The following is a 21,259-nucleotide window of genomic DNA, read 5'->3' as shown; positions in this document are numbered from 1 at the left end:
GGTTCCGGGGCAGCCGCGGCCATGGAGCGGTTCGGGCGCGCCTACGCGCGGCTGTGCGCGGCGGCGGGCGCGGCCCCGCAGGAGGCCGTGCTGCGGCGCCTGCGGGAGCCCGCCGGGGCGCGGGGCCGCCTGGACCTAGCGGCGCAGAGCCTCTCGCTGCCGACGTGCAGCGCGCTGGGCCGCCTGCTGCCCGGTGCTGCGCCCTTCGCCGCTCTGGCGCTCGGCGACTGCGGCTTGAGCGAGGAAGGTGCGCGCTGCCGGAGCGCGGCCGGCGGGCCCGGTCTCCCGCTGGTGCCGGGCGGGGCGAGGCGGAGGGGCGGGAGGTCGCTCGTGTTTGGGCCGGAGAAGGTGCCCAGTCCGTGACCGTGCGGGTGGTCACGCACCCTTCGGTTCTCCCTCCGGCGGCGAGGCCGGCTCTCCTTCTGTGGCCGTAGGCGGACGAGACAATCCGGCCTGTTAAAGTGGCCGGCAATTAGGGGGCTCCGTGGGCAAGCACGTCCGTGTCCCCTGAGCCTCCCTAGACGTGGGCTTTTTTCAGGGCTGAGTCAGGTAGATGTACAAGCTGACAGGTAGTTCTCTGCCCGGACAGTTTTTTGAGAATATATCAACAGTCTCCTGCCCTGAAACCTCAGGCTGAAGCTTTCCAGCAGGAGTGGAAGTTCATAAAATAATTTGTTTATCGCAGCCACGTCTTCTGAGCTGTCTATTTAACAGAATGGTACGCTGGGATGATGTACTGCCGGTTTAGGGAGAGGGTTTCACAAATGAAATAAACAGGTTTTTTTTTTCTGCTCAGGTGTAAGACTTTTGTTGCATGGTCTTTGCACCAACACCACAGTCAAATCTTTGGATCTGAAGGTGAGTCTGTTTGAAAAGAATTAACAGTGTTCTATGGTGGAGAAGGGAAAAGGAGCACAGGCTTAATGAGAAAGAGAATTGGGCAGTCCTGGTGCAGGATTGTTCAAAAAGATGCATACTTCTGTGAGTTTTTTGTTCTCAAGCGACTCATTCCTTGACTTGTTAACACCATGTCACAATTTTCTGAAGTAACTTTGCAGATCATCTTTATCCACTTTTATTCAGTTACTCTATTTTGATAAGAAGCTATTGCTCTATACCTTTTTGTCAGTTACTGCTTGGGTAGATGAGGCTTACGTAGGCTTTTTTGGGGATTTCTGTATTGATCCGTGAGTTAGTAGCTGTTCTACTTGTGTTTCTGTCTTGACTACCGTGTGCTTTGAACTAAGCATCTGCCTTCAGATGTGATTTTACTGAGAGTGACTTTCTATATGTATTCCTCTGGCATACAGCTATTTCCACAGTCAGAAACTGCATCATAACTTTCTTACTCATTTGTGCTAGTGTTAATAGAGTTCTTAAGTGTGTGAAGCGTGTTAAAATAGTTACGCTTATCCAGAATCGCCGTTTTCTGTCCCATTGTGGCCCATGCTGATCCTGGGCTATTTTGTGATTTTTGCAAGCTCTCAGTCATGGTGCCCTCATAAGAGTACAGTATGGATCCACTGTTCCTCGAGGGTTTTTCATTTTGTGAAAGGCTGACTGATAATGTGAAACAAATGTTGATTGGACTGTCTCTGCCTGACTGAAACTGGTATTACAGCTGGGATGTGTTGAGTAGTATTCGTGGTCTAGGTGGACTGGAACAGGTTTAGCCTACTGATCACATGGGGCTTCTGTTTCAGGGAAATAACCTGCGAACCATGGGAGCTGAGGCTTTGGGAAAACTTCTTAGGCAGAACAAATCCATCAGGAGGTAAAAAATATATCTACCTCTCTTTGCGCTATTCCTGCCAGATGGAGCACAGCATTTGAAAAGGGTCGAGGGTGTTTTTGTTGGGGTAGGAGGAAAGCCAAGTGGTGCAATTTCTTGTGAGGGGTGGGACAGGCAAAGGCATGAAAATGGGAGGTGCTCTTTTGGAGGATGCTGGACCCTGGCAGCATCCTGCTCTCTGAAGCCAAGTCTGCTCACAGACCAAATCTGCTCTCAGAGCTGGGTGTTTGACCAGGTATACTGTGATCTTTGTATCGTTTGAGTTCACACAGTTGTCCATACACTCCAGAAACACCAATCCTGTCTGATTTCCTTAGCTTAACCTTAGAGTGGAACAGCCTCGGCATGTGGGAAGAGGGCTTCTCCTTTTTTTGCCAAGGACTGAGAGCAAACAACTTTCTTCAGCATCTGGATCTGCGCAATAACCAGATTAACCATCAAGGAGCTGGAGAGCTGGCCATGGCACTGACGCAAAATACCAGCCTTCAGGAGCTAGGTAAGAGTTCTTTGCCCATGTATACATACATGCATGCAAGCACACACGTATCTTCAGGTTTCTTGCCTCAATTTCTTCCAACTGGTCGGTGTCATTCCCAATTCGTGTCAGTCTGGAGTGCTTTGCTGCCTTTGTGCAGGGAGTGGTCACAACCCCATGGCCTTTAGAGAGTGGGAACTGAAACTGGAATCTCTGGAAGCAAACCTGCAGATGAAGAACTGTGTACTTTGAGCAGAACCGTCTTTAGTAGAGGCAGAAGTGTTCTGATTCTTATTTGTGGTTGCTGTTGGCATGCCTCATGATAGACTCTTGATACTTAAGTCACACTCGCTTTGTCCTTATATAGAATTTTGATGGAATTTCAGGAGAATGTGGCTTTTGCTGCTGATTCTTTCTCATCCACAGATTCTGTCTGTGGAAGGAAGGCTCGTGAGAGCCAAATGTGAGACACAGACTATTGTAGATTTGCAACTGTCATGGCTTCCTGCAGTGTTGTGGCACGCGCTGTGCTGGGCGGCTGTGGCAGGGGCGCGACTGTCCCCCTGCGAGCTCTGCAATTCCCAGTCATCAGCAGGGACAGAGCAGGGACAGACAGCGATGACACGGGTCTTGGTGTGGAACAGGACGGATCTATTCCTGGGCTCCCAGACAGGACTGGGGGTGGGGGGGGGATGAACAGAAGTTTTTATACAGCAGCTCAGGAGTAGGGGTGTAGGAAAGTGAACCAGTGAGGATATGGTAAGGGAGGAATATAAGGTGGGGCAAATAGCTTATGAGCCTATCAGGGAAAATGGAGGGGGGGATAATACAAAGTAATGAATGGGCTGTTGAGGGCAACAAGACAGACACAAAACTCTGTGGAGAAAGGGGCAGGGATAAGGGAGGATTGACAACTTGGGAGGGAGGAGGTTAGGGAAGGGCTTGGGAAAATTGGCCACTGGGAAAGGAGGGGGATTAGGGAGGAGAACAGGGGGCAAACATGGATTCAAAGCACAATACACCACAACACTGCAGTTTACTAAAGATTTATCTGTGCCTTTCCTGCTTTGTCATTTTCTCTGCCTCTCACTTATCTTGAAAGGGGCCACAGTATTCACCTGTGTTTGTGCTGGGACCGTCTGGGATTAGCTAACTGTACTTGTTGATACATAAAGAGCATGGGTGGTTCTCTTGAGCCCTGTGTTTCTCAGCAGATATGTGACTGCCATGGTGAAAGTTTGCTTTCTGTGTAGATTTGCGATGGAATAACATTGGGCTTCTGGGTGGCCGAGCTTTGCTGAACTGCTTGCATAGCAACAAGACCCTGAAGAAGCTGGAGCTGGCAGGGAACAATGTTCCTGGTGACATCCTGAAAGCTGTGGGTAAGTGTGATGTGTGTACAGTAATGAAACACTTAACTCCTTTCCCAGTCCAGCACCTGGGGGATATAGGGCACTTGCTACTCCGGGAGAGAGCTAGCCCTCTTTCCCTCCCTTTCTCAACAGCACTTCCACATTGTCCTATGTCACTTCCTCTAGTCCTTTAGTGAGGGCTAATCAAGTTGGAAGTGTCACTTTCACCAGCAAAAGAAAAAAAAAAAAAAAAAAAAAAAATTATTTGAGTTATTAGAGAATGATGTGCCATGTGAATGTGGGAGAACCTGAGACTTTTGCTCATAGTTTGCCTCTGATGAGCCAAGTTTTGATGTGGCTTACGCAGCACATCCTGTGTCACTGTCCTGCCCAGAGCAGAGTTAACAGCTTTCCTAAGGCTGGGGGGTTGATTACTCCACACACACTGATCTCTTTGACCCCATCCACCTTGTGACGGGCCAGCCTGAGAAGGGCAACTGTCCTGGTGTTTCTGATATCCAGTGATCATCCTGAGTGCTGTCTCTTCCAGCAGTGCTTGCTGTTCTTTTGCTTTAGAAACTTGTGCATGTTTTTCTGCTCTCTCTGTTTCAGAACAAGCCTTGGATCACAACCAAGACCGTGAGGCTATCCTGAGTGAAGCCCAGAACCAAGTGAACATCCTCAGCAAGGAGGTTTTGAGTCTGAAGGATGAGAAGAACAAGCAGGTCAGCAGATCTTGGCAGTTCAAATGGGGTCACTGGAGTCCTTTGCTTTCCCTTGAGGTCCCCACAGAACACTCAATGACAGTATTACTGTGCACCTGAAGTTGCATGTGCATTTTTATGGGCAGGCACACAAAATGATTTAGTACATTGAGTCCATCCTCTGAGCCAGGTTATTCAAGTGGCTTTATGAGTACAGACACATCCCTGCTGAACATATTCACTCTGGGTTCTGGAGGAGTTTTGGTTATTTGTGCTTTTGTTTCTTCTTTTGCAATTGATTTGATATTTTCCAAGTGGTGTAAACCTAGAGATCTGTTTTTCCATCTGACACCTCAGAATGCAGAGTCCCTGTAGCTGATGACCTTATTCAGATGTGCTAATAAACGAATCAAACTTCCAGTTTGCTTCCAATAGAGTGGTTTTGTTAAAAGGAAGAGAAAGATAAGAAATGTAAAGGTTTGTAGCTGATGAAGTTAATTTTCTCACTGAATTTTGCCTTGCTCACAGTTCATGGATTTTATGGATACTGTAGACAAGCAGAAAGAAGAAAGAGCCAGGAGTGAGAAGTGAGTTAGGTTCTAAATGTTTTCTGCTCTTTGATGGCAGAATTGAGCACTCTCCATTTCCTGGCACAAATTACCCACCTTTTTTTTTTTTTTTCTTTTTTTTCCCTCCCAAATACAGAATGTCTGCAGCACGAGTCAGCCAGCTGCAGGAAGCATTGAATGAGCAGTACTCCATTATGAAATCACTGAAAACCAAGTACGGAGGAGGAAAACCTTTGTCTTCCCACTGTTCGTGCTGTATAAGCAGTGCCGAGCAGAGCTTCTAAGAAGGGGGATAATCTTGTAGGGTAGCTGGATTACTATTCTGGTTAGTTCTGCAGTAATATCCAGAAATTCAAGCCTTTGAGTTTGCCACACTAGATACTTAGCCTCTTCTAAGTAAAATTACAATGCATTGCTGTTAGAGCAAGTGAATTACATAAGGTGGGAAGAAAGAAAAAGGATTGTGCAGATGGGATGGGATGGGGACATGTTCCTTGTATGGTTTACAGCCTGGCAGGAACCTCTACCTACTTCCTCTGGCAGCTGACAGTGTTCTCTGGGAACCACTGCAGGTATAGAGGAGCCTGACTTGGGAACAATGGGGAAGAGGTGCTCAAAAGAAAGTGCTAGATTATTCAGAGCCGTATGCACATGGCCGTGGTTTGACTTCAAACTCTGCTGAGCCTGCCTAGTTTAGTCCTGCCAGGTAAAGGCAATGTTTCATGCCATGCAGTGATATGGACATGTCCCTCTTGGACAGAGCAAGCAAATTGTTTCTGCTTCTCATGTTTAAAATCCTGTCTCTAATTCTAAACAACTTTGCAGTGATATAAAATAGCTGGCTTTGTTCTGTGGGAGCAGGCAAATCCTGGATGGGTCTGGGTGGGGTAATTGGTTCATGGAAGACAGTGCAGGGCAAATGCAATGGGCACCAGAACACTGGTCCCTGAGAAGTCTCAGGTCAGTGCAGATGCTGCTGTGTATAGAGAGGTCAATGGTGTCCTTTTCCCAGAAGCAAAAAATGCCTCATTTAGGTAGCCTGATGTCACCTACTGCAAGGTGGAGATTAGCACCTTGTACCAGGGCGTACAGAGATTGCTGCAGTATTTGCCTTGGAAAAGATTCCATAAAGTGCTTTTCTCTATAGGCTGCAGATGACTGAAGCTGCCCTGGCTCTGTCTGAGCAGAAGGTGCACAGTCTGGGAGACCTGGTGAATGCCATGAAACAGGAACAAAACTCTGTGGCTGAGTGCCATTTCAAGGAGCTCCAGCAACAAAAGCAGGTGAGCTGGATAAGTCCTAGTTACGTTTGAGAGTAGGGCTATAGGTCATAACTGGTTTGTGTAGATTTGGGGGATGCTGGATGCAATAGGCAAGCATGGTTTTTACCACTATTGGTTAGCTAAAGCCACCATGACAAAAATTATTGTGTAAATGAGATAGATAGTACCAGGTATGAAGAGGAGCCCTGGTGTTTATGGTGTAGGTTGAATTTAGCTGGGTGTGATGTTGGTTGGCACAGGTTGGTAGTGCAAAAACTAGGGGGAGTGCGGGTTTTTAATTTTGGTTCTTTCTGCAGGAAGCTGCTGATCGGGAAGGCAGGCTTTTGCATGACTTGTCTGCTGCCAGTGAGAAAAATCTGCTGCTGAGAAATCAGGTAGGAAACCACGTCCAAGTCTGAGAGGTGGCATTTGAACTTGTATAATACCTGCTTCGTATATATGGTCTCTGCTTTGATTCTTTGGTTGGGTGTTTCTTCATTGTCCTGTAAAACCAACATTTTGTGCTAATAGGAAAAGAAAAACCTTCGTGGTGGTAATTTCCTTATGTAGGTGGATGAGTTGGAGAGGAAGTGCAAAGTTCAGCAGGATCAGCTGTTCCAGGTGAAACAAGACTTGACCAACACAACAGCAGAGCTGAAGCTGCGGGCTGTGGAGGCTGAAGGTGAGTGGAGGAGTGGAAACAGCTTGTGGACACCTGCAACTGGGATCATTGTTCCTGAGTCAACAGCACAGGCAGCCAAGGAGAAAGGGTTGGCAGAGTGTGAAAAATTATGAGTACAGCTGTCTGGCAGGAATGCCAGAATTGTGATGTACCTGCTTTTAATCTGCAGAACGTCTGGAAATGGAGAAAAGAAGATTTAAACAAAGCCTTGAAGACATGGAATCCATTCGGGTAAAAGAGGTAAGGATGGGGTTTCTGCAGCATCCTGGTTAGTCTTTCTTTGGTCCTGACTTACATCACCAGTGGAGGTCATGTTTGCTGTAGTGTGCTCTTAAAAAGTTAAAAAGTTAGTGGGCTCAGATTTATTGTGGGAATAATGGGCCATTTCTTCAAGCAAAGCCTGACTGAAAAGATCACAAGACTTTCTGCCAGGTAGTAAGACTTTCTAGCTTTCAAGAGTATGGGCCAGAGTGGCATGTGATGCTAGAAGTGAGGCTGGCCTTCGTGTTGGTCTGTGCACAAAGGTAATTACAAATACGGAATATTTTCCTCTTTCTAAAATAAATACATTTTAATGTTTTAATTGCTTATACACAAGCAGTCCTTTAATGGGGCTCAGCATGCTAGTTCTTTCTCCGTTGTGTTTCAAAGGGGGCTGTGTCTGAGTGTGGACAGGCCAACAGACTACAACCAATTCTCTTTGCAGTGTTACTGAGGTTTGAAGACTCTCCAAAATAAATTATACTAATAGATTTCTCTGAAGATACTGAAATCTTTTAAGAAAATTCACAGGCTGGAAGGATTTTACCAACATTACAGCTAGAAAATGAATCTGTTGTGTTTTGTATCACTTGATAATGAGAGCTTGGACTCCCTCCTTGTGTCCTGGGAGGGATCTCTGTCTAAAAATTCCTAGTTTCAAGAGGGCAGATTCCATCTGTACTACTGTTTCCTAGTGGAGTTCTGGGAGAGGTAAGAATTTTACTTTGCTGGTAGGTGGGTCAGTGAGAGGATGCTTCACTATTGTAATGAGTAGTCCTGCTGCTTGCTTTTCCTGAAGATGGGAATGGTTTTCTGTCACTTGCTGGTTTCTACTGCTTTGCAGGTGGATCGTATGGCACAGCAGATGGAGGCCAGTGAACGTTCCATGCACGACAGGATCCAGAGGCTGGAGGCCATCAGGATATCTCTGGATGAGGTGAGAAAAAGTGCTCTAGGCATGTTTGACTCCTATAGCAGTGCACGGAGAAGGCTGCCAGGAAAGCTTTGTTGAGTCTCTGAGTGCAGACCTTGGTAAAGATTGTCTTGTGCTGTAAGGAGGAACAGAAAACAGCAGTATACCAGCTAAAATTATTTTTACTGCTTTGGATTAAGGAAGAAGGTTCCAAGGAGAAACTTGTAAATTCAGATTGGACAAAAATAAGGATTCCATTTAACATGTTTAGAATCTTACTAAGATTTGACTTTACCGGATTCTCATGTTGTCACAAGTAGTGTAGCATGTTTATCCATATCTATTTCCCCAGCTACATCCAGCAGTGCTCTTTCCTCTTCCCTTGTTTTGGAAAGGTTTAACCAATACTTGCCCTCATATAACTGAAATCTGCATTTAACTTAGATAGCAGTCTTTAACTGAGGAAAGGTTTGTCATCTTTGTTTGCTTTTGCTGCCCCTGAGTGAGAAAGAGAGCTGTGTCATTTTATGGCCTGTGACTGGGAACTGCTGGTTCTCTGGTCAGTGTGGCAGCAATGCAGCTTTTCTGTCTGGAATGATTTTCCATGTTTCTGTGGCAGGAGCTGAACCAAGTCAAAGCAGCTGCAATAACTGAGCGAGGACGGGCAGAGGAGGAGTTAATAAAAGCCCGGAGTCAGGCACGCTTGGAGGAGGTAAGGACAAGACCTATCTGTGGGCCTGTCCCTGTGGGAAGGAAGTGGTTCGGCTACCTAGTCTATGTTTTAGTCTTGGGGAGCTGCTAGCTCACTCCTCTAATGGTGTGATTGCTGAGGAAAGAGTCCTGAAAAGTCTAATTCGAACTGTCTTTAGTAGTAACAGAACTGATGTTGATATTGTCATGGCAGATTTAAGTTGCCAGCATCTGAAGCCAATGGCCAGATGTTGATCCTTCTTTTTAATAACAACTTTCATGGAGTACTCCTGTTTCTGTGAACACTGAGAAATTTCTTCAGGTCGCTACTGCTGCTAGATAAATAGTCACTGTAGTATTGAACTTTGTGAAAATGGCAATGAAATTAATATCCTGTGAAACAGAACAAAGGATGTGGAAAATACACAAAAACTATTAGAATATTTACTTATTTGTAGCATCACAAAAGAAGATGCTTCATTGAGTTACAGACATAGAATTACTGAGTTACTGACATGTGGGATCCAGCAGTTTCTTAGTTGCCTGCAGTGGTGCTGCAGAGCCATTTGAGGTGTGGAGGAAGTGAAGGTAGAGCGCTGGTTGTAAACACTGGCAGTGACATTGTTACATCTGCCAAGGACCTGTCTCTGTTTCTCATTTGAGTGTTTTGGTCTCTGTCAGTGTCCTCCCTGGCAAGAGGAAGCAGCATGGAGTCACTCCTAAGTGCACGGAGCAGGACTGTGTCCTGTACTTGTCAGTGCCAGTTGACTGAATAAAGGGTTCACTGTGTTAGGAACAGAGATGGGAGAATCTCTTCACAGGAATGAAGTGGGACTGTTTAATTTTCATTTTCCTTCACGTCTTACAGCAGCAACGACTAGAACACCTAGAAGAGAAGCTGCGGCTGATGGCTGAGTCAAGGGATGAAGTTCAGAACTGCTGCCTTAAGCAAAAAGAAATGGTTGCTGAGGCCCAGGCCAAAGCCAGACAGTTGAGCCTGTATGCTGATGGGCTCAGGAGGAGGCTGGATGAACTTCAGCAGGTAATTTGGACTGGAGTAGAGATAGTCACAACAGGGCCAGAACAAGTTGCTGAAGTTGTTTGGTTGTTCATGGATTTGTCTTTGTGTGTCAGGACCTGGACAGGAAGGAAGAGGAGAAAGTGACAGAGCTAAATAAGGTGAAAGTGGAATTACAGGAGCAGATTGGGCACCTGGAGGCTGAACGCACAGCCCAGGATGGGCTGAGAGAGAAGATTGCAGCTCTGGAAAGACAGCTGAAAGGTGATGGATACTTTTATGCTTCTCAAATGGTTACTCTGAGTTACCCTACATTAGGCCTGGAACTGAGCTGTGCTCACAGGTAGTGACTCACAGTAAGCAAGTGCTTCCTGCCTGTGAGTACACCTGTGAGTTGTACTCTCCATCCACATGTATTTACAGGGATTCCTGTCCTCATTTTATAGAGACCAAGACTCAGATGACCACTCAAACCTGCATAGCAGACAAAATGTTTGGATTTCTTGCACAGTGAAGTGTGCTTGCTGTCTGTGCAAAACCTCTCATGTCTCATGCAGCTTCTCTTGTGTGCTCGCTGACTGTAGCACTTCCATTGCCTTTTGCCTGCTCTTATTTATTCCAGGGATATCTTGACTTTCTTTACTAATGCTGCTTTTTCACAGCCCTGTGCAGTAATCACCGTGAAGCACTGCTGGACAAGGAGGGTGAGATCTCTCTGCTACTGGAGAAGCTGAGAATGAAGGAGGCTGAGATCTCCAGGATGAGGGAAGAGGAGGCCCAGCGAGCAAGTTTCTTGCAGAATGCCATCATGGCATATGTGCAGGGATCTCTCTTGGGAACCCACAGTTCTAGGAAGTGAGAGTGTGGCTTAAAGGATCCAAATATCTGCTGTCAGGGAAAGGGTGAGCAACTTAGGTACAACTCCTTCTTCCTAAATGGACAGTATTATCAGAGTGGGGTGACACAAAGGCTCACAAATAGACAAATGCTCCTGCTGTTCAGAAATCTTCCTCCTGACAGTGTAAAGGAGAGGAGAAAAACACCACCCAGGCCTGTGGGTCTGAGTCATGATGTTGAGCCCCCTCCCCTGCACTGCCACAGCCTATTGGTACAGGGGGTTACTGGGGGGGGGGGGTTGTATGTTCCCTGGCAAGGTCCTGCTGCAGTATTTGTTTGGATGCCAGGGCTGTACACAGAGAAATGTGAGGAAAAGTGACGAGTGTTTACAGTTCCCTGTGGGCTGGAGCAATTTATCTTGCTAATGGGATCCTGGAACTGCTGGAAACACCAGATATTACCCATTTGTACTTATTCACCCAGGGTTTGCAGACAGAAGCAGAGTCTGATGGAGCCCTCTCTGGCTTGTTTACCCTCCCTCTGTGGCTCTGGCCATATTGGTGGGCCATAGAAACATATTTGGCATAGACAGAAACAGCTGCACTGAGGGGCTTCAGTGCAGCGCTGTCCATGTCCTCGTGGGACAGCCGGCCCTTGGCAGTAGTTCCACTTCTGCAACAGTGAGTGGCAGGGAAAGGGTGGGTGGGTAATTGGTTGCCAACATCTGTGCTTCTTCACTGTGAACTGCGGCCCTTAGCTAAAGATGTTGTGGCTAGTATAGCTACAGGATTTAGTTTCACTATGGCAAATGGCAGAACTGTTCTCCTGGCTTCTAAGAATCCTAGAACCGAGTGCTGTGGCCCTAACCTGGAGAGGAGCGTTGTTTCTGGTGTGATGCTGGGGAGGTGCTTTTCAGAGCACAAAGGGGAGAAGGTGGTTCCTCTCCTGGCAATGCAAGTCCTTGCATGACCTGGAGAAAGGGAAGGTTTACTAGAGTCTGAATTGGAGAAAGCAGGAGCTGTTGTCAGTCCAGCAGTATTGAGCCTTGAGGGAGTTTTTTCCTGTAAGTCTGGGGTGGGAATATTAGGATTCTTGGAGTACATATTTTAAATGATGCTTGGAAAATGAAAGTTTCTGTGTGAACTGGTTGCTTTGTGTTCATTTTTTATGCTGGGTTTTGCTCTGCTTAATAAAGAACTTTTGCATTTTGGCATTGGCACTGGACAGTGGCAAACTGGGTCTTTGGCTGGTGTGGAGGGTGGGGCCTTCTGCTGTGTTACTCTCCTGAAGATCCTGTCAGCCTGTCCTGCACCTAAAAGGCTATTACAGGTGGATGAGATGGGGATGGTTTTGGTTCTGGACTAAGATAAAAGCAAAGAAGTTGGGAAGCTGTTCCCTAGTCATAACGAACACAACCTGTGGCAAAAGCTGCTTAGTTTGTGGCTGCTGGGCAGCGCTGCAGATCCGCAGGCAAGGGAAAAGCAAAGCCTATTGTTTTCAGACAGGGCCGCTACTGTGGGCACCTATTTTGCCGGCAGGGTACCTTAGGGAGGTGGGGGAAGCCAAAAGCCGTCTTCCTGAAGGATTTTTCCTGCTCCATCTTTGTTCCTCAGCAGCTCTGGGCAGATGACGGTGAACTATGCAGCTACAACGTAACCAGGTTTTAAAGCTTTGTCCTTGAGCCGGTGCGCCCCGGTGCGGTAACCGGCCCGAGCAGCAGCCGCCTCTTCTACCGTGGGGCGGGGCCGCCGCTTCTCCGCGCCAGCGCCCGCGGCGGAGCCGCGTCCGGCCCCGGCGGAGCGGCGGGGCGGAGCCGGCGGGACACGGGCCCTGCCCCCGGTGCTCGCCGCGGCCCCGCCCCACCCCGCGGGCGGGCACTGCGGCGGAGTCGCGGCGCAGTCGCGGCGCCGCCATCGCGGGCAGATGCAGGCGATCAAGTGTGTGGTGGTGGGCGACGGGTGAGTGCGGGAGGGGCCGCGCCCCGGCCCCCGCAGCCCCGCACCGAACGGGCCCGGCGGCGTCGCGGGAAGGAGGGAGGGCTGGCCCGGGCCTGCGTCCCGGGAGAGCTGCTCCGCCGGCGGGAGGCCCCGCGCCGGGCGGCGAGGCTCGGTCCGGCCCGGATGGACGGGGGTCCGGCTCGGGTGGGGCGGGGCCGGCGGCCGAGCCGCCGCTGAGTCCCGGCGGGAGACAGGGGCCTTGCCGCGGCCCGCGCAGCCCAGCCCGCTCCTTTCATAGTTCATGAGCTTGGCTGCTGCTTGGGTAGCAAACACCCGCTTCTCCTGGGTTTTACGTTTGCCTCCTAGTAGGTGCTGGTATTTTGCTATTTTTCATTGTACCTGCTTGATTCCTGACAGAGTGCACCCGAAAATCTTAATGTTCGCAGGTTTCGTATGTCCTTTTGTTGATTGTTCTGAGGTGAAATGCGTTGCTCTTTCTGATTTCACCATCTGCTCCTTGTCACCCTTTTTGCGTTTTTCTTAAGGCTCTTCCTAAATGCCTTTTTTTGGGAACACATCTGCCTGCAAGATGCAGGCATGCACTAGATTTATGCTGCTTTATAATTTTCCTAGCTCATCCTGCATATTTTTCCTCACAATTCCAGTTTACTTTTCTGATCACCTTAGCAGGAACATAGCTGAGGTACTCAGACCTAAATGTGAACAGGTCTTTGGGAGGGACTAGACTTCCCCTTTTTCATGCATGCCACCCCCTCAAATACACATTTGCGGTGAGACCTTCTAGGTTCCAGCCTGTGAGGGTTAAAGAAGGGAGTAGGAGAAAGCACAGCCTTATTGCAGAGAGGAGAGGTGTGACTGGGAGCTCAGGATTTTGTAAATGGAGTTCAGCTGAAAGTTTGCTGTCGTGAGTTTTGCATTAAGACTAAATCAACTGTGCAGACTAAAAGAAACACATAGATACACAGATTTTTGTGAATTATAAGTGTCTCTGTGTGGTGGAAAGAGAAGTCACACTTAAAGAGGGTTGGACCAGTCAGCGTAGCAGTTCTTAACAAAACTTCTCTCTTCTCAGACTGAGGGGACCTAATCCAAATGAAAAGTTGTAATAGTGCTTTGTTCTCTCTGCGCTTTTTGTCATCCTGGTGTGTGCAGGGGACTGTCAGCTCTCTTCCTCTCTTCTGACATCCTCTCTCACGTCAGTCTGGCTGCAGAATTGGGTAGGGGATACCCATTTCTGCTAGCTATTGAGCTTCACCCAGGCACCTCAAAGCCACCTTTCCCTGGCACTGGCACTCACAGTCTTTTTCTGGAAGGTTGTCTGCAGTTTACAACTTTTCTCGGTGATAAAGAAGTTGCTCACACTGCTGGTGCTCTTCTGTTCTTACAGTGATGCTCTCAGTTAGGAAGTCTGCAGGGCTGGTTAAAGTCCCTGTGCTCATGCTGGCCAGGCCTGGCCCTTGCCAGCTGCCACTGCTGGGCTGACCAATCCCATCAACCTTCAGCAAAGCCGAGCTGGTGTTTTTATCCTTTTTCACTAATGTTTTCCAAACTGACAGCAGTCAATATTAAAGTCCATTTTTGTTTATGGATAATTACTTTTTCTCCTTTGTGTTTATTGGTACTGAATTCCTGTATCTGAGGAGCAGAAATCTGCATTGTTGCATGTTTTTTAACCTCACTGTTTATCCATTTTGCTAAATTACTATGCATCTGTTGAGCCCAGCACACAACCCTAATTTATTCCCTCTCTTGGTTGTATTTTGACTGATGTCTTGCTGAGGGCTGAATGGGTAGGGAAAAGGAGTGACGACAAGCAATGTTAGGACGTGCTCAGGCAAGGTGCACCTTTTGACTTCAGGCCATGTCTGTGACAACTAGGGAATTCCAGCCTGCAACAGATTTGTTTTCTCACATGGTAGCTTTTTACCAAACTGTTTTCAGTGGGGGAAGGGTGAGTTTTACTGTCTTAGTACTCCATGCTGTACCCTTCTTTATGCTTGTCACTCCTTCCCTCTGCAGGGCTGTAGGGAAGACCTGCTTGCTGATCAGTTACACCACAAATGCCTTTCCTGGAGAATACATTCCCACTGTGTAAGTAATGGCCCTGGGCTTCAGTTGCTTTTTGATCTGTATGCTTGTGTGTGTAAAAGTTTGGTTTGTAGATGAAGAAGTGGCTGTTGCAAATCAGACTGTGGACTTGACAGGTAAGGATGATGCTGTGGCTGTGTGCATGAGGAAGGCAGATTGTCCCCACTGGAACTGTGCTGCAGTATCCTTTCCCAATTCGCTGTGCCTTTGAATTCCATATAAAGAGGTGAAGGTGACCACAAAATTGTCACTGATGGGGACTCCTCGTTTGCAGGTTTGATAATTATTCTGCCAATGTAATGGTAGATGGAAAGCCAGTGAACCTGGGCCTCTGGGATACAGCAGGGCAAGAAGACTATGACCGACTGCGGCCTCTTTCCTATCCACAGACGGTGAGTGCTGGGCTTGGGCTGGCTTGTGACTGCTTCCTCTCAGAGACAGGGAGGCTCCCAAGGACAGACATGCTTCTTTCCATTGAGGAAAGTCTGAGTTCCTGCAGCTACACCCATAATTCTGGTTGCTTAAGAAGTATCACAGCTGATTTTCTCTAAGAGATTGTCCTGTTCTAGTCTCTTTATAATAGTCTTTGAAGAGTTATGGGTTCCCCAGGGAGGCTCAAGTAAAAGGAATGCTGTAGGGCTGTTGTGCAGCCTAGCCAGTTCCGTGTTCCCATTCTCTCTCAGCAGAACAGATCCCCATTGGGCTGTCTAGGGAGTGTTTCTGGGTGTAGCAGTTCCTAAGCAGCTGTGCTGCTGGTGAAGCCCTTAGTGCTGTTAAGATGTTTGAGGCCTCAGGCTCTTAACATGCAGAGCCCAGCATTGTGAAAGGAGATGTAATCATACACTCAAGGTCCATTCCTTCTCTCTCTGAATTAGTTTTAACATTTTTAGTGGGCAAGAATTTCTTAAGGCCACAGCAGTCCTTGCTTGTGGGAGGAGGTTGTCATTTCTCAGGCTCCCTCTACAGCCTCCCTTCACTCTAGCAGTTTCTTTCTGCACAGCTGACCCTCTTGTTTCCGCACAGGATGTTTTCTTGATCTGCTTCTCCCTTGTGAGTCCAGCCTCCTTTGAGAATGTCCGAGCTAAGGTAAAGTATTCTCTTCCTGGGTGAAATGGTAGAAGGGAAGAACCAGTGACACTCCCTGCCCCACCCAGCACCACACCTACATGCCCAAAACTTCAAGCAGTAATGTTCCCGTGAGGTAAAATCATAGTCTGCAGGTTTTAAGTGGGGCCTGCTTTTTATTAATGATTTCTTTGGCTAAGTTATTGCCTTTCTGAGTCTGTTTTAAGATCAGGGATGTTTTAGAAGCTAAAACGCAGTTAAGGAAAGCACTGTGTGCAGAGTTGGCTGGCAATGTCTGTCAGGATTCTGTGTCTTGATGCCTTCATTATTACCTCTGTACCAGTCTCTTTTTGCAGAGCATATTAGAACTGTAGGCAGCAGTATCCTGTTCAGGTGATGCCTTCATGTCAGTAGTGAACATCTTCATTCGCAATAGTAGGAATGCATCCTTATGGATATGGCCACTCATATAACTACTTTTCTTACCATGCCTTTCTGTTTCAGTGGTACCCTGAGGTTCGACACCATTGCCCAAATACACCTATTATCCTGGTGGGCACCAAGCTGGACTTAAGGGATGATAAGGACACCATTGAAAGGTTACGTGATAAGAAACTGGCCCCCATCACCTACCCCCAAGGCTTGGCCATGGCTCGGGAGATTGGTGAGTCCCATGAGCAGGCAGATGTTGGTGGCACTGAACTTTGTGAGTGGGTGAGCAACAGTGTATGGTGGTAGAACTGAAGTGGTTGAGCTGGAGCTCTCTTTCCCCAGGGTCGGTAAAGTACCTCGAATGCTCTGCCCTAACGCAGCGGGGCTTGAAGACGGTGTTTGATGAAGCCATCCGGGCTGTGCTCTGCCCGCCGCCTGTGAAGAAGCCTGGCAAAAAGTGTACCATGTTTTGAGGGCTGTAGCCTTGGTGTTGGCTCAGCATGCTGTCATCCTCTGACAGATTGCATATTAAGCTGGGTGTTTCTGAAGGGGGCTGGGATGTGTAGGGCCCTTCATCATGTATGAAGTCAGTGTTTTTTAAATGTCTCTTTGATTTAACGTCAGTGTTGATGTGAAGGGGCAGTGGGGACAGAAGACCAGCTGGGGACTATACAGCCCCCAGGGGAGGTACAGCAGGGAAGGCAAGGTAGCTCCTTCAGGCAACAAGCTGTTTTGGCTCTCCTGAACTCCGAGTGGAAAGGAGTTCCTGTTCTGGAAACACCTGTTTTCAACCTGCAGGTGAAACAGGTGGTGAACATCCTGGTGGGAGTGGGGAGGGAGCTGATTTCAATGGTGCTGAAAGACAAGAACAGCTGGGAGGATGGTAGGGTCTCCTTGCCCAGCCTGCTGTGGCTAACAGTTAACAAACTGGTGCTCTAGCAGAATGTTCCGAGACTGTTAAAGAAATCATAACCAGCCCTGGAAGGGGTCAAATGAGAAGCTGAAAAACGAATAATTAGGTGCTTTACTGGGTACTAGCCAAACTTTTTGAGTGAAACAGCTCCATGCAATCAATGCATTTGCCTTTTTGTGTGTGCACACCCTAGGACAGCATGGTGCTGCTCCCTGCCCCGATTAGTCTTTGGCAGGGCCTCCCCCCAAAATCCAGTTTCTGCAGAGCAGGGCTGGGGTTGTTCCCTCAATTTTTTTTTTTTTCTACTGAAGACAACAAAGGAAGCAATGAGGTGTCTGCTAAATTCTTTCTGTTCCCACTGAAAATGCAGACAGACTCTGCAGATTTGGATGGAACAGGGAGAGCTTCTGAAGGGTTGTGGGGGAACAGGGTTGGAAGATAGGTCCAATTTCTAATCATCATGTAGAGTGACAAGATAAAACCTTATTTGGTGCAATAAACATTCTCCATGAAGGTGTATGTGAGCTTTATTATATAGCAGCCTTGCAGAGCTGATTTCCTGCCTCACTTCTAATACAGTCTTCAGGCCTGCTGCTCCTCTGGCAAGAAGCAAGTCATTGTTTTCTATCCAGTTTACATCTAGGCAGTATTCATATGAAAACTGAGACCAGGTGTGAAATGCAGGTGTCATCTTAGGAGACAAGAAAGCCCCCATCAACCATCAGTGAGCTGCCAGTTGTCATAGCACTCTTGTCACTCAGCAGGAAGAGAATGCTGTTCACCACATCATCCACCTCTGCAATCAAACACGAGAACATCTGATGCTCACCTTAAAGTGTACCAGAAAAAAAAAAGCACTTAAAAAGGTCTGCCTTTGACCTCTACAGATAATTAGAGCTGTAAAGTGTTTCTGCCTTCAAACTGTGCTTGATGAAGTGTCTGGGACAGTGTGGCTGAGAGCTGGACATCAAAGTGTCCTTGTGATCAAACGGTGCTTAGGTCACAGCAAACACTCTGTCAGGTTTATGAACAATAGAGTAAGTTCATTTCACTTGTCTCAAGATGAGGAGGGTGTAGAAAAAGCGAGAGGAGGGTTGATTCTCATCCTGTCCTGAAGGAATACTGCAGGAATTCAGCCAAAAGGCATTCAGCTCTGCTGAATGCCCAAAAATCAGCAACTTCTGGCTGTGATGTAAGTGAGAAGGCTTAGAGAAACCATGAGAACACAGCCTGGGGACAGATGTACATCACTGACCTGCAAACTTTCCCAGCGGAATCCGATTAATCATGGCAGCAGATTTCTGAGGGTCACTCCAGTTAATTCTCCCCATGTCAGTCATAACCACGGTGGGGTTCACAGTGTTCACCCTAATCTGGGACCAGGAACAACAAATAATCTAATCCAACTGCTGTGGTTGTGCTCAGGTTCAGCTTTCACACTTTTCTCTCACAGACTCCTACCTTGTGGGGTCCCAGTTCCATTGCCATTACTTTGCTCAGCATATCCAGAGCACTTTTTGTGGAACCTTTAAGAGAAGGGAAGAAGAGGAGATATTTAACTGCATAGCACCTGGTCTGGAGGTGCTATGGAACATGGGTATTTTGCAGCCCAAAACTGGCAGCCTGGTGACTGGGTCTCCAGCTGGTCAAAACTGAGAGGGGCACTGCTAAAGCTGCACACACTTACAATAGACAGCATGATCCCTCAGCGCACGCTTTGATGCCTGGCTGGAGACATTCACAATAGCTCCTGGCACCCCCTGTGCAATCATCTGCCGAGCAACTATCTGGGAGAGGGAGGAGAGAGAAAAAAAAAAAGGAATGCCAGAATCCTAACAAGAGAAATCATTATTTCACTCCATAAGAATTTTGCTGGGCTATTATGGTAGACCAAAGAACAAAAACACCTGGAGGAAGCAAGTCCTCACTGCCTTCTGCTTACAAGAGAGTTACAGCAAGAGTGTGAAGGGACTGTATATGTAGTTTGTCGGATTGACTTTGGACTGCAGTCCTTTCAGCCCCTACAGTGGACACATACCCCTGCTTATATACAACAGTTTAGTCACTGCTATTCATGGAGGCAGCTGCAGTGACAGTTCTTTCTCACCTGGGAAACATGAAGCACAGCCCCAAAATTCACATCAAGAGACCTACAAATAAATCATATTCAAGTTACAGAGTGGTTGTAGCCCAGCCCAGGGAGCTGTCTTGGGAGGCAGCAGAGGACAAGTGCTGCTGGTGTCTTGGAAACACTGGTGATACTCTAGGATATGGACAGAAATGCCAAGTTGTCAGGAGAACCAGAATGGTCAGGTGGGATTTCAGCAATGAACCAGAACCATCCATTGGCTGCAAGCCTGTCAGTGTGTGAAGAGGTGCAGGCATGCATCAGGTACATTTTGCACAGGACTCTGCTCTTCTGCAGCCTAATGGAATTCCTCTGTCAAAGTTTAAACAGAGCCCTGGGCTTCATCCAGGGCAGATGACTCTTAGGTCAAGCAAACCCTTCACACAGATTTACAAAGCAAAGCTGCTGTAAGGTGGGTAGAGGCAGCATTTCTTCTGTTTGCCACATTGTGCTTCCATAGGCTTCCACCTGCCAGTTCTGCAGAATGATCTTGGTAGAATCCATACATTTGATGTTCTAGTCACAAACCTTTATTACAGATTCTCAACAGCCATTTTTAACACAGGGACACAGTGTAACCCATTTTCTCAGAAGGATGTGGTCAAGATAGCCTGTATCCTAAAGTGTACTCAACAAAACTACAGACCTTTTCAGAGAACAAAGAAGTCATGTTATTGTAGTTAGCAAATTTAATTTCCCACCATGACTGATTTGCTTCCTTACCTGGCTTTGTTGTCTCTATTTCTGAATTGTCTTAGCAACAACTGCCTTTCATTTTAACGGAGCTGGAACTAGACTGGAAGCTCTGAACTTGATGAGCAGCAAAGGCACTCTCCTGCCATGCCAGTGGGATGACTGGTGCACCCTGGCGTTCTGGAGGTGACACTTCAGGTTCTGGCTACTTAGAAATGGATATTAAGAGCCAGTGCTTTGTTTCCTTTTGCTGTTTAAGGGGTCAAAGGTGATGATGTATGAAAAGACAGTAAAGAAAAAGGACATATGCAGTAACAATCGACCACTGGGCATTGCCAAAAGTGTGCATGTCATCCTGTTCAGCGTCTATACACCAGTTGCTGACTTTGTTATTTTCAACTGCTTTCCCTCTAATAACACCCTTTTCTGGAAAGCTCTGCCGCCGTTTTTGACGTTCACAGCTTCGTAACGCCCTGGCGAGCATCGGCCCCAGAGCTCCCCGTGGAGCTGCCGTCCGGTGCGGGAGCCTCTGGCGGGCCAGGGCCGGGCACTCACCGCTGCAGGGCCGAGCGCGTCACCTCCAGGAACGGCTGCAGCTCCGCCACCGCTGCGTTGTTAACCAGCAGCTGGAACGGCCCCGCCGCGCCCACCGCCGCCTCCGCAGCCTCCCAGTCCGCCAGGTCCACGCAGAGGGTCTCGATGCCCGGGCACTGCGGCGAGGGCGGCGGCGGTGGGCCGGGGGAAGCCCGGGGCCCCGCTGCGGGGTTATTGGGGCGGGAAGGGGGCAGGAGGAGGGGTCCGGTACCTCCCGCGCGAGGCTCTCCAAGTCCGCCGCCGTTCGGCTCAGCGCAGTCACGCGAGCCCCGGCCCTGCTCAGCGCCACGGCCACGGAGCGACCGATCCCTGCGAGGAGACGGCGTCAGGCTCGGCCCGGCCTGGCCCCCGCCCCCGGGCCTCCGCCGACGGTCACCTTTGCCAGCCCCAGTCACCAGGGCCCGCCGGCCGCCGAAGCTGAGATGCGGCTCCATGTCTCGGCCGGACTGTGGCCGAGGCGGGCCCGGGGCGGAGTCCGGCAGCGGGGCGGCTCCCTAGGGCGAGTGAGCAGGGCAGTCCGTCCCCGCTTCCGCCGGGGGAGCGCAGCACCAAGCTGGTCTCCACGCTCATCCGGTATGACAGGCAGACGTGAAATTTCGTGGCTCTCACTCGTTATTGACGCATCATTTCAGCGATCACGGAAAACCAGGCTTTTTAGAGTGGTGAAAAAGACCTGCCAGCTCTGCCCCCTCGAAGTTGCTGCTGAAGATGATAATTAAAATCTTCATTATCTCAATTCCTTGACTGTACTCTGTTAAGAAGCAGCTGCAGGGATTATTCTAATCCATCTCTATTCTCCACATCTGTCATTGAGCTTACTTGCTTTTTGGCCC

The 21,259-nt window shown here is 48.4% G+C and overlaps 3 protein-coding genes across 6 annotated transcripts; 2 read left to right on the top strand and 1 right to left on the bottom strand.

Moving 5' to 3' along the window:
- The first annotated feature begins 1 nt into the window (after position 1).
- Positions 2–11,774, top strand: LRRC45 (leucine rich repeat containing 45). 2 transcript variants are annotated; one of them, XM_021534072.3, is made up of 17 exons: positions 2–247; positions 797–858; positions 1,704–1,774; positions 2,110–2,288; positions 3,521–3,649; positions 4,232–4,344; positions 4,852–4,910; positions 5,029–5,106; positions 6,040–6,175; positions 6,472–6,549; positions 6,725–6,836; positions 7,006–7,076; positions 7,942–8,034; positions 8,630–8,722; positions 9,569–9,742; positions 9,835–9,982; positions 10,381–11,774. In XM_021534072.3, exons 1-17 carry the CDS (start codon positions 22–24, stop codon positions 10,575–10,577), a joined length of 2,019 nt encoding a protein of 672 aa, XP_021389747.1. In that variant the 5' UTR covers positions 2–21; the 3' UTR covers positions 10,578–11,774. The 2 variants fall into 2 exon arrangements, with proteins under 2 accessions (XP_021389747.1, XP_077643546.1); XM_077787420.2 differs by having other exon boundaries at positions 7–247; positions 9,572–9,742.
- Positions 11,775–12,431: 657 nt separating this feature from the next.
- On the top strand, positions 12,432–20,265 carry RAC3 (Rac family small GTPase 3). 2 transcript variants are annotated; one of them, XM_031506361.3, is made up of 6 exons: positions 12,432–12,513; positions 14,533–14,604; positions 14,876–14,993; positions 15,625–15,687; positions 16,171–16,330; positions 19,898–20,265. In XM_031506361.3, exons 1-6 carry the CDS (start codon positions 12,479–12,481, stop codon positions 20,020–20,022), a joined length of 573 nt encoding a protein of 190 aa, XP_031362221.1. In that variant the 5' UTR covers positions 12,432–12,478; the 3' UTR covers positions 20,023–20,265. The 2 variants fall into 2 exon arrangements, with proteins under 2 accessions (XP_031362221.1, XP_021389746.1); XM_021534071.4 differs by lacking the exon at positions 19,898–20,265 and adding an exon at positions 16,441–17,528.
- On the bottom strand, positions 17,521–20,876 carry DCXR (dicarbonyl and L-xylulose reductase). Of its 2 annotated transcripts, none has more exons than XM_085556485.1 (8): positions 20,803–20,876; positions 20,638–20,735; positions 20,388–20,542; positions 19,119–19,161; positions 18,699–18,798; positions 18,473–18,537; positions 18,267–18,384; positions 17,521–17,840 (listed from the first exon to the last, which is right to left on the bottom strand). In XM_085556485.1, exons 1-8 carry the CDS (start codon positions 20,858–20,860, stop codon positions 17,704–17,706), a joined length of 774 nt encoding a protein of 257 aa, XP_085412611.1. In that variant the 5' UTR covers positions 20,861–20,876; the 3' UTR covers positions 17,521–17,703. The 2 variants fall into 2 exon arrangements, with proteins under 2 accessions (XP_085412611.1, XP_021389743.1); XM_021534068.2 differs by having other exon boundaries at positions 17,521–17,807.
- Between the last annotated feature and the right edge of the window lie 383 nt (positions 20,877–21,259).

This window comes from Lonchura striata, chromosome 18, assembly GCF_050655825.1.
Source record: "Lonchura striata isolate lonStrDom1 chromosome 18, ASM5065582v1, whole genome shotgun sequence".
Taxonomy (NCBI): domain Eukaryota; kingdom Metazoa; phylum Chordata; class Aves; order Passeriformes; family Estrildidae; genus Lonchura; species Lonchura striata.
The sequence above is the reverse complement of the archived record's forward strand: the minus strand, read 5'-3'. Positions and strand labels throughout refer to the sequence as shown.

Excerpts from the sequence above, each read along its gene's own strand:
- RAC3 (XM_021534071.4), top strand. The coding sequence starts at position 12,479 with ATGCAGGCGATCAAGTGTGTGGTGGTGGGCGACGG. Across the intron at positions 12,514-14,532 it reads TGTGTGGTGGTGGGCGACGG|GGCTGTAGGGAAGACCTGCT; the intron begins GTGAGTGCGGGA and ends TTCCCTCTGCAG. Across the intron at positions 16,331-16,440 it reads GGCCATGGCTCGGGAGATTG|GGTCGGTAAAGTACCTCGAA; the intron begins GTGAGTCCCATG and ends CTCTTTCCCCAG.
- DCXR (XM_085556485.1), bottom strand. The coding sequence starts at position 20,860 with ATGGAGCCGCATCTCAGCTTCGGCGGCCGGCGGGCCCTGGTGACTGGG. Across the intron at positions 20,543-20,637 it reads TGGAGAGCCTCGCGCGGGAG|TGCCCGGGCATCGAGACCCT; the intron begins GTACCGGACCCC and ends CCCTCGCCGCAG. Across the intron at positions 17,841-18,266 it reads TCCGCTGGGAAAGTTTGCAG|GTGAGCATCAGATGTTCTCG; the intron begins GTCAGTGATGTA and ends GTACACTTTAAG.
- LRRC45 (XM_021534072.3), top strand. The coding sequence starts at position 22 with ATGGAGCGGTTCGGGCGCGCCTACGCGCGGCTGTGCGCGGCGGCGGGC. Across the intron at positions 6,176-6,471 it reads AGCTCCAGCAACAAAAGCAG|GAAGCTGCTGATCGGGAAGG; the intron begins GTGAGCTGGATA and ends TTCTTTCTGCAG. Across the intron at positions 8,723-9,568 it reads GTCAGGCACGCTTGGAGGAG|CAGCAACGACTAGAACACCT; the intron begins GTAAGGACAAGA and ends CACGTCTTACAG.